Source organism: Zonotrichia leucophrys, chromosome 4, assembly GCF_028769735.1.
Source record: "Zonotrichia leucophrys gambelii isolate GWCS_2022_RI chromosome 4, RI_Zleu_2.0, whole genome shotgun sequence".
Classification (NCBI taxonomy): domain Eukaryota; kingdom Metazoa; phylum Chordata; class Aves; order Passeriformes; family Passerellidae; genus Zonotrichia; species Zonotrichia leucophrys.
Window position 1 is genome coordinate 37,918,373 of NC_088173.1, and position 14,596 is coordinate 37,932,968.

Here is a 14,596-nt window from a genome sequence, read left to right on the forward strand (position 1 = left end):
ATGGAGTGGGAGGAAGAGGCCATGTCTTGGAGTGCTCTTGCAGCAAAGAACTGAGCTTGGATATGGAAGGAACTGCTGTTAGGATCACAGAGAACTGTTGCCATGTGACAAACTATACATAACATCTAAAAAATAGGACAGATGGATTGTGTTTGAGTCATTGTTTGCTTTGATTCTTCACGCTTCTATCTACTACAACTGTCTATAAGTGAGAAAGAGGCAAAAAAAGAAAAAGGATATACCCAAAAATATTTCTTAATTTCTTTTTTTTTGTTTTGTTAATGTCCTTTTTCTATCAGAATGCAGAGATTCCTAGTAGGCAGGGATTCACCACATATTTCACATTTGTCTTTTGTTTCATTTCCCTTTGCTTGTAGAGAGAAATCTAAAATTTAAAATGTAGTGGTAATCACAAATTGTATGTAATAAAATGTGCTACAGTATTCTTTTATAGCAAGGAAATCATGCCCTCTGTCTCTAAAATACACTGCCTATATTTCTATGTCCTTTTTTGACTCCTTTCTCCTTAAAGAACTCGTAGGGTTTCCATGACTACATCAGTTAAGCAGGAAAAATCTATTCCATATTTATACTCTGCAGGTTTATGGGGGGAAAAAACAAATAAGTTTGTGAGGGAGCCATGTCTGTGCAATCTGTTTCTGTGAACCCTGGCAGCAATGCTCCCTTTACCTGGTCGCAGATTCAGTACTGCAAAGGCAGAGTCAGGCTCATTTGAGAGCCCTGGCAGCCAGGGTTTTCAGCTGGATTGGTGCAACTCTCAGGCACAGAGCAGGTTAGTTCACAGCTGTGGCTGGAGACCTGTGGTGCCCTTGGAGCCATTTAAAAATGTATCAGCTGCTGGTAAATTCTGTGTCTGCAGGGAAGTAACTGATGATTGTGAAACTTAAGTTGGTTAGAAACTCCATTTAATTTACACTTTTAGACAGTGATATTTTCAAACCCTCCTTACAGATGTCAGGTGCCTATCTGTTCCTACACTGTAAAAGGCTTCCTTTTGGTTGCTGACAGATCTCCCTTTTCTCACATTTGTCCTGGGTCGCTACTATGATGCGACTTACTGGACAGATTTTTTTTCAAGGCTCTCTTTGCTCCTTCTGGAAATCCAGGATTGGCATTAACTCCTGTCAGTGCCTTGTGGCTGCTCCTTAAGAGACTTCAGGCTTATCCTTCCCTGTCATTCCCCTGAAATCCCATCCCCACTGACATGAGCACCCTTGCATCATCATCACTGATCATCACCATGTGTTTCACATGAGACCAATTGCACAAAGCACTTCTGTTCCCTCTTAGCACCAAGGGGTTTCTCCTGCGGTAGGAGAATGGCCATGGCCACATGGCATCGGGGAAGTGGGGCAATAGGACAGAGCACCTAAATAAAAGGGCAGGCATCAAAACAAAGGAGCAGTGGAAGCAGAAATAGAAAAAACTAGAACCAGTCTGGAAAGAAATGCAGCTCAGGTAATTAAATTTTCTTTGTCAGCATGTATTGCTGATATTTATTCTCTAAGATGAATGTAGTCTACAGATATTCATGGTGCTTTACAGAAAGCAATATATTGTGCTTGGTCCCAGGAGCTGTCCTTAGACAATCATAAGAGCCAGTGACAGCCCAAAAAAATTAAAAAGTAGTTGTAGAAGATAGAAAGACAGTATGAAACAAGATATTCTGTGTGAAGCCTGGGTGAAATTTGTGAACAATGCAAGGCATGTCTGTTATGACATGAGTGGGAAAACAAAGAGTGGGCAGAAGTCTGCAGTAGATACAGATAGTTAGAAAGGGAAGCAGAAAGTAGGAAGAGTCAAATGCAGGAGTCACTTTGCAATTCAAAAATAGGACATGGAGGAGTTGGTTGGTTTGTTTGTGGGTGTTATTTGTGTGGAATTTCTTTTGAGGGGGTTGGTTGGTTTTTTATCTTTTTTTTCTTTCCTGGCTTCAAATAGTGTTTTAAAATTCTGTTTAAACAACTAAGTATTGAAATTTCTGGTGTAATGTGGCAACTCAAAAACCTAATTGTGGGGTGAGGGTCCGAAGAGACACAGAGTCCCCGGGCAGGTGCAAAGGAGAGTTGCTTTATTGCAAAAACCAGGCATTTTAAAGCAGTCAGGCCTTTCTCAGTTACACAGGATTAAATCTTAACAAACATAATTCAGCCAACCACCATACACCACTTTGTGAACATGCTAGGGTTATATGACTCGTTTTTCTACCCCTAATTCAGCTGCGTCTCTTTCCCATAGTCCTCTTCTACATATCCAAATTTGCAGGCCTCAGCCATGATTTTACATGGCCTTCTCTTTGTAAGGTTTTACCTCTATGCAACACCTAATAGTTTTCCTTTTGTTCCCACTGGAAAAAGACGTTTTGGCTTGTAATGCAGCAGGTAAAATGTGCTGGTTTTGTCTGCTTAGAACAGCCTTGTAGAGATTGCAGGGTTAGTTTGGGGGGAAACAAGAATTTGAGCAGCCTTTTAGGGTTAAACTTCTTACCCTTTTTCTCCCATGATTATCCCATTGTAGGTGAATGATTGGTAGCAGTACACTTTTATTCCACTCTTGAATTTTGGTTTTTAATCATTTGAGAAATGCAGCAAGAAAAATGAAATAGCATTTCTTATTCACCCAAGTGACAGCTTTTGTTCTGTTTGTCAGGCAAGCAAGCAAGTCTTTTAAATTATGGTTGGGAGGGAATAATAGTAAGATAGTAGCTGGTTTCTATTCCAGTTTGTAGGTCCCAAAAATAGCAGGTTTATCATGTGGCTGACATTTTGAATGTGGTAGGTACTCTGCTTCTGCCAGATGCATAGTCTCTGCCTCAGTGCCATTATTTCCCATGTCTTTTAAATTGCTATTAAACAAGGAAACTGGACTTTTTCTGGCTGTGCTGCTTAACAATCTTGAAAACTGTCCAAAGTTAACATTCCCTGCTGAGTTCAGAGCAGTAAATGTCAGATCTCTTTGCCATATTCAGTGTCTTATACCCATTTTCCAGATGTGGGGTAAACATCTACTTAATAAGGTTTACCTGCAAATCATGCTTAAGCTTCTTTTGCCCATGCATTTCCTGCCACTGAATATTGATAGGCACCCCCAGCTCTGGTCCATTTTTCAGTATTTTACTTTGCTCTGACTTTGGTAAATCCTTGAGCATGCCAAGAGTGAGTAGTGTAGGATACTCTGGAAACCATGAGGTTGTCATCTCTTACATGCTTCACATGTAGAAGGAAGCGTATTGGTCTAGAGCCCTTTCAAGGCAGGATGGAAAAGAATCTCGGCTCCTTTTGCTGCCCAGGTTGAATTTCCTAGGCTGGCAGCTGACAAAAGCTCCTGGCAGCTAGCAGGCTGTGTAGTGAGTTGGTGACAAGAGACATTCAAGACCAGAAAGTACAAAGTACTGATTTTACAGCTCTGTTCAGAAAAGTATTAAACAGCCAAGCGGCTTTCCGAGCCAAGCACGAAGAATTAGCAGAGCACATGCAGATGAGAAGTGTGTAAACATGCTCCATACTCAGCATCCTCATGAATATTTTAATCTCCTGGCAAACTGAACCAGAGCCCATTGAGTGGTGTGCCAGGCAATGTGTGAACTTTATAGCTGCTTCCACATTGCCTTTCCCACTGTATCCCTGTATCCCCACTGTCTTTGTGAGAGAAAATGACTATGGAAAGGGTTTTATCTTGTATCAATATGCTCAACTGGTAACTGGTGGGTTGCAAAAAGATTCTTGTTAGGGCATCACCAGCTCAGGTAATTAGAAAGATAGCTAACTTTTATTGTAAATATGTTTATTAAAAATAAGTGTTCCATTCTTTCTCCACTCCCTGCAGCTTCTTTTACATTGTCTTATATATGATGGCTCAGACACCTTTCTTCAGACCCTCCAATCTGAAATTTTGGCAGATAAGAACTCTCTCAGCATGACTAAATTGTGAGATAGATTTCACAGAGAACTTTTCAGATCCAGCTGTCCTTAGAATTATGAATGAATTCTGCTTCCACTTTTATCTTTGCTGCAAAAGGCTGCTTGGCTTTGGCATTTTAGGCAATGACTGAAGTAGTTGACAAAGAATGAGCAATACAGATTCAGAATTGGACAGTTATGAAAATGGCAATGACACAGTTTAATCCTTTATGGGTGGGAGTAAAGGGAAGGATGATATGTGAGCTTGGACTTTGTGTTTGCATGTAAGCATGTAGGCTATTGAGCCAGGCAATAGACACCCCTACCAGAGAGAAGATGACTGAAGAAGATCAACTTCTTGGCCTCAGTCTTCAGGGGCAACCTGTCTTCCCACACCTCTGTAGTGGAGGGACAGCAGGACCGGGACTGGGGGAGCAAAGTCCCTCCCACTGTAAATGAAGATCAAGTTCATGGCCACCAAGGAACCTGAATGCACTCGTGTCTGTGGGATCTGATGGGAGGCACCCCAGAGTGCTGAGGGAATTGGCTGATGAAGTTACCAAGACATTCTCCATGATGCTTTAAAAGCCATGGCAGCCAGGTGAAGTCCCAGATGATGGGAAAAGGGGAAGCTTTGTACCCAACTTCAAAAATTATAGAAAGGAGGACCCTGAGAACTACTGACCTGTCAGCCTCACCTCTGTGCCTGGGACTGTCATGGAAGAGCTCCTCCTGGAAGCTGTGCTAAGGCACATGGAGGATGGGAAGGTGATTTGAGACACCCAGCACAGCTTCACCAAGGGCAAGTCCTGCCTGACCAGCCCTGTGGCCTTCTGTGATGGAGTGACTCCATTCCATCAGTGGGCAGGGGAAGTGTTTCACATGTCATTTATCTGGACCTCTGTGAAGCCTTTGACACAGTCCCCTGTAGCATCCCTCTCTCTAAAATGGCAAGAGGTGGATTTGAGGGGAGGACATGTGCATCCAGAGGGGCGTGGTCAACAGGTCAGAATCCTGATGGACATTAATGAGCAGTGGTGCCCCTCAGAGGTCCATACTGGGATCAGGGTTGTTTAATATCTTCATTATTCACAGACAAAGAGATCAAGTGCACCTCAGCAAATTTGCAGGGTTGTGACCTTTAACAAGACCAAGTACAAGATGCTGCACCTGGGCTGGGGCAACCCTGGGATCAGCACAGGCTGGGGATGAACAGATCCAGAGCAACCCTGCCTGGAAGAACTTGGAGGTGCTGGTGGATGAGAGGCTGGACATGACCCAGCCATGGGCACTGGCAGCCCAGAAAGCCAAACACATCCTGGGCTGCATCCAAAGCAGGGATAGGGAGGGGATGAGTGAGCCCAGCTGTCTTTCCTGATAAAATGCTGAAATGTAAAAATAGAGCCACACGCTTTGAACTTCTTTCTTAAAATTTTTGTGGCACAGCTTTGAAGTTTAGGCACTACAGAATTCACTATTAATCTTGACAGCAATGCTGAATTTCCATTCAAGGACTGGGGTGATAATCCCAAAAAATACAGGCACTTCTGTCCTCTCTCATGTTACTTCATTCCAACACAAGATAATGGATCACATGTATCACATGCACGTTTCACATGCACATTGCACCTGCAATGCAGGAAGGAATGTTTTAAGCCTAATCAATAATGTCTGCAGTGATGAGGAACCTCATGGAAAACCTTGGCAACTGATTTATTTATTCTGTGAAACTGGAATCTGGTGATAGTGAAAAAATGGTGACTTGTGCAGCAGCTGGGGAGGCAGCTTGGTTATGTTTTGTAATCTAGCTGCTTCTAGTGGCTTGCAAGAAGCTGTAAGCTGATGGAAGCACACAAAAAACCAGACTGGAACCATAGCTGGCAACAAGAAAAGTGCAGTAGGCATCCATCGTGAGGCTGTATTGGTCTTCTTTAGCATCAGCTCTGAATATTGTCTCAATTTCTCTGCATTTTCAGAGGGAATAGAGCTGATCCAGAGAGTATAGTAGCCATTCCTGACAAGAGGTCTGCAACTCTTCAGTACAGTCATACTGGATTTTTTTTATTTTCAGCACAAAGGGTTGCTTCCAAATCTAATAGGGACATCTAAAGGCTTTTTGTTACACTGGCCTTTGACTTGTACTGCTTGGGGCAAACTTTCTGCACCCTGGTGCATGTATGGAATTCATTTATTTTTCTGCTAATTTAATGGAAAACATTCACTATATTTAAATATACTTTCTGGAGAGTTTTCACTCTAACAACTTTTTTTTCTGGTTAAAAGTAATTATTGAAGAGCAGAATATGCACTGTTTGTATGAATGTCTGCCTTTAGAAACTTGGAAGTTATTTATCAAGAGGAGAAAAAACAAGTTAAGAATGAGAAAGTCTAATTTCATTCTAAAATTTTGACTGATATGTGAGGGCAATGCAAGGAGCAAACAAACCAAACCCACCAAAAAATCAATGCCACAGTAAACTTAGAAAAGTTTGCTTGAAGCAAAATAACATTTTCACTCATTTTTGTTGCAGTACTTGGCTGAAAGGGGACTGCAAGTAGAGAGAATGTAAAGCACTTGAAATATTTTATGGTTAAAGCTTCATAAACCACATTTACAGAAATTCTGCTTGATGTAGGAAAAAAATTTGGTTCTTGTCATTCCTATAAATTGCTTCTTCAGAAACTGCAATAGTGATAGTTATCTGAAACCAAGGGCTTTGAAATTGCCACGGAGAAATTGCTGTTGAAAGGATTCATAGACATCCATCTATGCTTTTCTTTTTATCTCTCTGTGCATATACATTTAGATGTGTATCTCAGCATTTCTATAGAAAGTGCTCCACTCCATATATTGGTGGTGGTTGGTGGTTGAGGATGAGCCATCATTAGCATTCTTGTTAAATGTGATTTTCAGGTTATCCTTTCTTATCCTAAGAACCCATCTCCAAGAGTTGGCTTTAACATTTTTTTTCTCTGCGTTTAACAGTCTGTTCTGGCAGGTAGACTATAATGGAATTGATAAATGTTAAATTTCCCTGTTGATGAAAAGATGGGAGGAATAAATTTAAGTATTTATTTGGTAAGTGTCTATTGAAATAGAAAGTTGGACATGAAACTAGAATGCTTTCTATTTCTTTTCAAAATAGGTATAAAAATGAATGCCTGGTCCTCCAAGTGCCTGACAACAGATCACTGCTCATTGATCCTCATAGTCTGAGCTCACATAGAATATTATGGTAAATGATTACCTGGGTTGGTGAAAATCTGACTAGGAGGAGTTTCATTTTTTTTCCTGCCAAAGTCAGCAAAAAGCCTTGTTAAATAACTGTGATTACATATATCTCTTGGTAGCCATGAATTTATATTCACTAAATTTTTTTATCTTTGCTAAATAGGTTTGTTTCAAATTATTTACGGTTTTAAAAGGCATTTTTAGCACTAACATTTACCATGTCTAACTAACTGTAAAGAGGATTTATGGGGAAAGAGTTTATTTACTGCCTTTTCTGTCTGTACAGCTGCCAGAGACATGGTAGTAAACTCTGAGGATTTTTCTGAGCTCATATTGCAGTAAAGCTATCATTTTATTACAAGATCAGGGGTAATTTAGAGTCTGCTATAAAATCAAGAAACTGTACAAATTAAAGAATAAATTCACAGTTGAGCAAAAGGTGTTATGATAGAGTTTCCAGAGAAACTCTTTTAGATGCAAGTCCAGTCTCTTATTTGAGATTTAGAGTGACTTTCACACTCAGCCTTTTCACCAGAGTTCACAGACACTCATTACTCTCTCTCTTATTCCTGATCCCTGGAGCCAAGTGTTTATAGAGCCACTCTCCTGCCAGCGACTGAAGTTTGTCTGAGGCTGGTTTATCATCAGTACTAACCTTGCTGTTCCAAGGTAAGGATTTTGTGTAGCCAGCAGCAGAGAGAGGACCTACATCTGGTGTCTGTCGTTTCACTGTAGTGACGTGCAGAGTTGGCTGGCTGTAAACCAAAGCTTCTTTCTGGTGAGCACAGAAAAAACCCATCGGGGCTGTGGGTTTACCCAGTGCAATGAATTTATGTAATGACTTCAAGTTGTTGGACACCTTCCATTTGATAGAAGGACAGTCAGTATCCTTGTGTCTCAAAGTAAATAGCCTCTACAAAGGATTAGAAACTTTAGTTCTTCCATGGTATGCAAAAGGGCAGGAATTGATCATAAAAGCCAACTGCTTAAGAAGCCTTTGGTTTTCTGATTTTAGATTGATTGTTTTGTCTGCTGCTTTGACAGAGAGAGAAAATTCAGAAAAGCAAACAGAGATCAGAAGCTGAAGAAAATGTTTGCTCAAACTATTGTTGTTTTCTATCTCCTAGTCAGTAATTTTATGATGTATCTAATGAGATTAAATACAAAAAAATATTATTAAAATGATTCACAGTACTCTTACATAGTTCAAATGAGTCTTACATAGGCTTTTCATCCTAAAAGAAGTTGGGTGATCAAGATGGATTAGCTGAGAGATTTGTCTGCTGAAGTATATTTGCAGTATATGTGCATGAACAATAGGGACAGCATATTTAACTGTTAAAAGATCCTCTAAATTTAAATCCTTGGGCTTTGCATTTGTTTTGTTCAATGCTTTCATAATGGAACTAAAGGGTATTTTAGCTGTAGCCTTTATGATGCCCTGTTGTGGCTGAACTACATCAGAATGAGAGACATGGTTCTGACAGCTGGACCAGAGGTTTGCTTTCTGCTCCATACTGTCAGGCTGTAAATCACATGCCATGCTCCTCCTAACACAAGGTTTAGTTGAGTGAAATTCTGTGGCTAGAGAGAATTCAAGTCAGGCTGGATCTCTGATAGCCTTGTCACCTAAGCTGCTGCTTGTGTGGTTTAACTGCTGAGTGCAGTATCTTTGTTCATGTGACTAGCTGGGTCATGGAAGTCACATGCCTTATTCATTAATAGGATAATACAGAATTGTTACCAACAGACAGAAGGGATGATGTTGGACACCTGGTCCAACCCAGCTGTTCAAAGCAGAGTCAACTCAAGCAGATTGCCCAGGACCAGTGGAAGAGTCTGGCCCCACCTTCTTTACTCCTCCCGGCTGATACATAAGAAAATTGCTAAGATCCACCCTAAGCCTTCTCCAGGCTAAACAACTCCAGCTCACTGAGCTGCTCCCTGTATGACAGATGTTCCAATCCCTAATAAACGTCATGGCTCATCAGTGGAATTGCTCCAGTCTTTATCTTTCTCATACTGGGAAGCCTGGAGTACTACCCAGAACTCCAGATGTGGCTGTGGAAAGGTCACTTCCTTAAATCCACTCTCAAGAGACTTCCTAAATAAATCCTAAAAGCAATCTTTGCAAAACTTCTCATCACCTTTGCTCTAATTTGTGGGATGCATTTGGTGTGTTATTTATGCAGATGTAGTGAAAATTCAGTATTTCTGATTCTTCTCTTCTTGTGTGGTTTCCCAGACAAACATTCCCAACAGTTTCTTACCTATTTTGAGCAGATGTACGTTTTTGCTGGCTTTGTGACTAAGCTTCTGATGTTTGTATGCTTTCTGCTCAGCTTGGTTAGCTAGCCTCTGTCACTGAGTGTCTGGAGTAAGCAAGGGTTAATGAAAAAAATTTTGCAGCACTCTGAATATTTACTTCATGCTTAGGAAAGCAATTTTTAGAACAATGGGTGGTTTGGTTGATTTATCTCCTGGGAAATACGCTGTTGCTTTTCATGGACTAGCAGAAAACTTGTGTCATGCAATTTCTCTTTCTTGGTAAAACGAAAAATCAGGAAGAGAGTCTGAGGTAGTTGTTCATTTGGGGATGCTTCTAGAACTTAGTGTGCTTTGTGGTATTCAGAAGTCAGAAATTATGTAGTCAGATTTGAACCACCAAAACAAGTGTTTCAAATACATAAGAAGTAACATTTATAAAAATTGCTGAAAGTTTTGAAAAACACTTAAAAGTTTAAAGATCATTTTAGGGCCCCAGCTTTAAAAGTTCACTTCTTGAACGATGTGTTTCTTCATTTTCAAAAGTTTTAAGTGTGCATATGTTACAAATTTTTTGTTACCAGAAATCAGTAAAAATCCTTGTGAAAAGGTTCTGTTTCTAGCTATGTTATTGGAATTGGATTATATGGTCTCAAAGAATGATTAAATAACTATTCCATTAGAAATATCATAAGGAAAACACAAAATTCATTTTGCGTAAGTGGGCACTTGGTTGTTGAGCCACGTTGTGAAAGTGTTCTTAACTGCAACAGAAGAAAGTAAAACCCTTTTCTGCTGTGGCCATGCACAGAGAGTTGCTTTGTGAAAAAACTTCCTTCTCAGCCTGTTTTTATTCTATTTTTATCTGAAGTTACTTAATTTTTTCCCCCCACCCCTTGAAAATAAGTGTTAATTTCCAGTGGAGTTGGAGTTCAGAAGTAGTGGTGTATGCTGTCTTCTGCTGATGCGGTGCTACGTTTCCTGTTGATCTCTTAATTTTTTATTTTTTTTTTTACATGGAAACTCTTCTTTTTTTGTCCCAGTATTTTTCTCAGTGGAAAAAAGGAAAAGGACCTGAGGTTCAGGAATTTGCCATGAGAAGTGCTGGATACACTCTAAGATGCATAACCCCTGTGTTTGTCATCACTACAGTGCTGCATATGATGCCGTCCTTGACAGAAATGTGGCCATTAAGAAGCTCAGCAGACCATTTCAGAACCAAACTCATGCCAAGAGAGCTTACAGGGAGCTGGTCCTCATGAAGTGTGTGAATCATAAAAATGTAAGTGTTCAGCAGGAGAAATGGCACGTGCATTGCTGTGTTAGAAGAACACATCCTGAGGAGGATTTTTGAAGGGGGATGCATATTTTACCCTCTCAGACACCTCTGTTTCTCTCAGATTCCTATGTGTACTGTGGTAACCATCCTTGCTGTGATCAAAGGCTGAGCAGTTACATCATCTGGTGCTTATGGGTCTTTTGGGTTCCCTTCCCTTTGTTGGGTTCCTTTTTTAAATGGAAGAAATTAAAGTAAATTATGCTCAAGGGCTGCACACTGTCTGGTACTACATGCCCACAGGAGAGACTGAGGGTATTCCATGTGCTTATTTAAAGGCTCTGCCAAACTGGTATTGTTCTAGACTTTGCTGCTACTTGCACCATCTATTCTATATCATTTAGTATCCATAATGAATGAAAATATTCCAGGAGTGTTATTCCAGGTCTGTATGTTAATTTTAACCATTATCTGTTAGAACTATCTGCCTGACACTGTATCAACTTGCTTTTTTGTAGTGAAATTTGTAGGATTGCCACACTGCATTGTAAAGGGATGTCCCAGGGATTTCATCTTCCTCCACCTCCTGGATTTACTGCTGCCATATCTATGTGCCCTTTCCTTTTCATTAGGAGAGAATTTTTCAGTTTGCAGTGTTTACTTGTCCCTCAGATTTTGCAGTGACTCTTTCTCCTTAAGCAAAGCATAAATGAACTTAAGACAATGTGATGTAAAGGGAAATTTTACACTTGTTCTCAATCATGTGTTTGCATGGAAAGAGGAAGAACTGACGCTAAAATGGCAAATTGCAGGACTCAACATTATAGTCTCTCAGCCTCACTTGTGGACAGTGATTTATCCTTACATTCCCACTGTGTTGATCAGGACTGTTCCTGTCTCTTCCCTGTTGACTTGATGGAAGCTACCCTCAACCAGCCCAATGCATGAGGATTTGAAAATGCAGGGATGAGCAGAAGTTTTTTAATGGTCTGGAAAGAGCAGAGGGGCAACAGGAGTGTAATTAATTTTAAATACATAATTTTAAACATGGTGCATGACAGCTGCTAACAGCACCACCTGGATTGGGTCAGAGCCTTAATCTGTCTGCACAGAGAAGTGCAAAGGAAGGAGAGGATTGTAAAGGTACATTTGCAGAGGTAAGATTCAGTCAGAGTATGTAGAGTAAAGGAAAAGAATGTTGAACAATTTCTGCTAGAAAACCTAAAGAGATGATGATAGAGGTGGGAAGGGAGACATTCAGATGTTGCCTTCATGGCAGCAGTGCTGATGTCCTCTACCTCTGTTACCTGCACAGAGGGAAAACAGGGGAAATCCAGATCTGTGGGGTCGTGTTGTTTCCTCTCTTCTTTTTCACACATTCTTACCAATGTCTTTCAGCAGCCCATCCTGTTTAAAATAAACCAAACAAAAATGCTAACCAAGCAAGAGAAAGGAGAAAAGGAGTTGAAGTATGCAAAATGTCTTTGCTCAGGGGGTCTCTGTCTCAAAGTGCTTCTACTGAAAAGTTGTACCTCTCATGATGGAATTTGTATCAGCCAGTGTGTGCATGTGTGTGCCCTCAAAGGAATTGAGGCCATGTCAGAGAGAAGGAAGGAATACTGTTTGATAAGATGGTCCTTGGTTATTTCTGCCCTCAAATTAGCCTTCCTCATAAATAAGAACAAAGCACAAAGACTGCTGTGGTAGATTGAACTGAAGTTGATCCTTGAACCTGCAACTTCAAAATTGAGAGGAGTGTCTCACCCTTAGCACTTTGTTTTGTCACTGGTTATCCTTCTTTCAGAGGATTTCAAGTGCACCTAAAAGAAATCTGAGAGATCTGTGGTGTTTTATTTTGAATTCTGCTAATTTTTTTTACTGATCCATAAAGTGAGAAGTGTTAATATAAACAGAGCAGAGAAAAAACAGTTCATTCTTTAACACAGTTCAAAATGCATTCAACTGATTATGTATATAATTTATTTTTACTCTTTTTTCTGACTTTGCTTTTCAGATTATAAGTTTATTAAATGTCTTCACACCACAGAAATCTCTGGAGGAGTTCCAAGATGTGTAAGTAACAGGGGCAGTAATTAAACTAAAGCTTTAGGGATGTGTGGGGCATTATGGTGTACCTTTACCTCAGCAAAATACAAAGGTTGCAGTCCCCTCTAAAAAAGATAGTGTGACTCTAGTGGGTAGAAAAATATTCCGAATTCCCATATTGGGAGCTCTTTTGATAATTTGAGGTGAAAACCACCCGTTCCATATTTGTTGTTGTGTAATGTTATTTGCCTGGGGAAATTGGGGTTGGTGTAGAAGAAAATCAACACCTCTGTTGGAACCTTGCCCTGCTGGATAACCACTTCTATGCCCAGTATGAGCCTGCTGAGAATGAAATTTTAAGTATTCTCTGTTTTATATTGTTGCTCTCCTTTTATCTTCCTGTCTTTCCCATATTCTGAGTACATTGCATGGAAATATGTTCCTATTCTATAGTCTGATGCCAGGAGTAACCGATTAATTGTAAATGAGAATTTTGTGAAGTCATGCAAGCTGAGGAGGATTTTTGAAGGCATTCTGCATGGGGATGCATAATTTACCCTCTCAGACACCTCTGTTTCTCTCAGATTCCTATGTGTACTGTGGTAGCCATCCTTGCTGTGATCAAAGGCTGAGCAGTTACACCATCTGGTGCTTATGGGTCTTTTGGTCAGTGCCTTTCTGTGTGGTGCTGCCTGATTGTCCATGTAGGGTACAGTCTCTGTCATGGGGAATGCACCAAGAAAGGGCAAATAAGCCACCAGTTTTCCTGGTATGCTGAAAGAGTGGTGTCTCAGCAGTGAGATATAAACACCACCGTGGTGCTGTGGTTAGTGGGCCCAGTCTCCAGCTGGGTTATTCCCGGTCATCAGAAATAAAGTGAGTTTTAAAGCAAGAAAAGGCATTGTTTCTTATTTGAGATGATGCTGTGATTTTCCTTCAACACAAAAAACTAACCCTGTGGTTTTGCCTTTCCATTCAGCTACCTGGTAATGGAATTAATGGATGCCAACCTGTGCCAGGTCATTCAGATGGAGCTGGACCATGAGCGAATGTCTTACCTTCTGTACCAAATGCTCTGTGGAATCAAGCATCTTCACTCTGCAGGGATTATCCACAGGGTAAGGAGCCTTTGGCTTAAAACTTAAGGCAGCATATGAAATTATCATGAAGACTTTAAATGCCATTTGGCCCTCTTGTGTATTGGGAATCAAAGGCCTGTGTCCCAGTGCAATGAATAAAAGACATAAAAGCCACAGTCAGAGGTCAGGGGATATGGAATTGGCATTTGTCATCATTTGCATGTGCTGAAGCAGATGAAAAGACTGCTGAGTCTATATTAAATGCATCCTCTCATTTTACATTTTACACATCAGTGCTGTGCCTGGTAAGAATGTGGTACCTGGCTGTGCATGTGTGATAGTCAAGAGCAGGGGGGATCAGGTCATGTCACTGTGAGCAGGAGGGAATTCTCAATGGATTGAAAATACCCTGACTTAACTTCTGTATTGAAAAGGGCTTTCACTAATTTGGGATTTCTACATTAAAAAGAAAAAAAGTTTCCCTAAAGAAAAGAAAGGCTGATAAAGTGGACTGCAAAGTGGAAGTTCTTCCACAAAGTTCTCCTTTCTTGACATGTCATGTGTTTAGCAGAGGGCTGTAGATTTGGCTGCCAGATACTCATCCAACAAAGGATGAGTTGAATTATTATAAATGAAGAATTAAGGTATCTCTCCAGGTACAGCAGGAATGTCTCTATCAGGTTCACAGTGTTAAGAGAAAATAATCTAATCAAAACAGCACTTGGATACCAATACAGCGTTATTGGATACTAATCCTAGTAAATGCAATTAATTTAAT

The 14,596-nt window shown here is 40.4% G+C and overlaps 1 protein-coding gene across 6 annotated transcripts in view; it reads left to right on the forward strand.

The window, feature by feature from the left end:
- The window catches only part of MAPK10 (mitogen-activated protein kinase 10), a 146,397-nt gene that overhangs the window by 82,166 nt on the left and 49,635 nt on the right, over positions 1 to 14,596 (forward strand). For all 6 annotated transcript variants that reach the window (XM_064711183.1, XM_064711186.1, XM_064711185.1 and 3 more), the window contains 3 exons: positions 10,570 to 10,699; positions 12,708 to 12,766; positions 13,719 to 13,857. In XM_064711183.1, the coding sequence (XP_064567253.1) occupies positions 10,570 to 10,699; positions 12,708 to 12,766; positions 13,719 to 13,857 (328 nt within the window). The remainder of the gene's footprint in view (positions 1 to 10,569; positions 10,700 to 12,707; positions 12,767 to 13,718; positions 13,858 to 14,596) is intronic.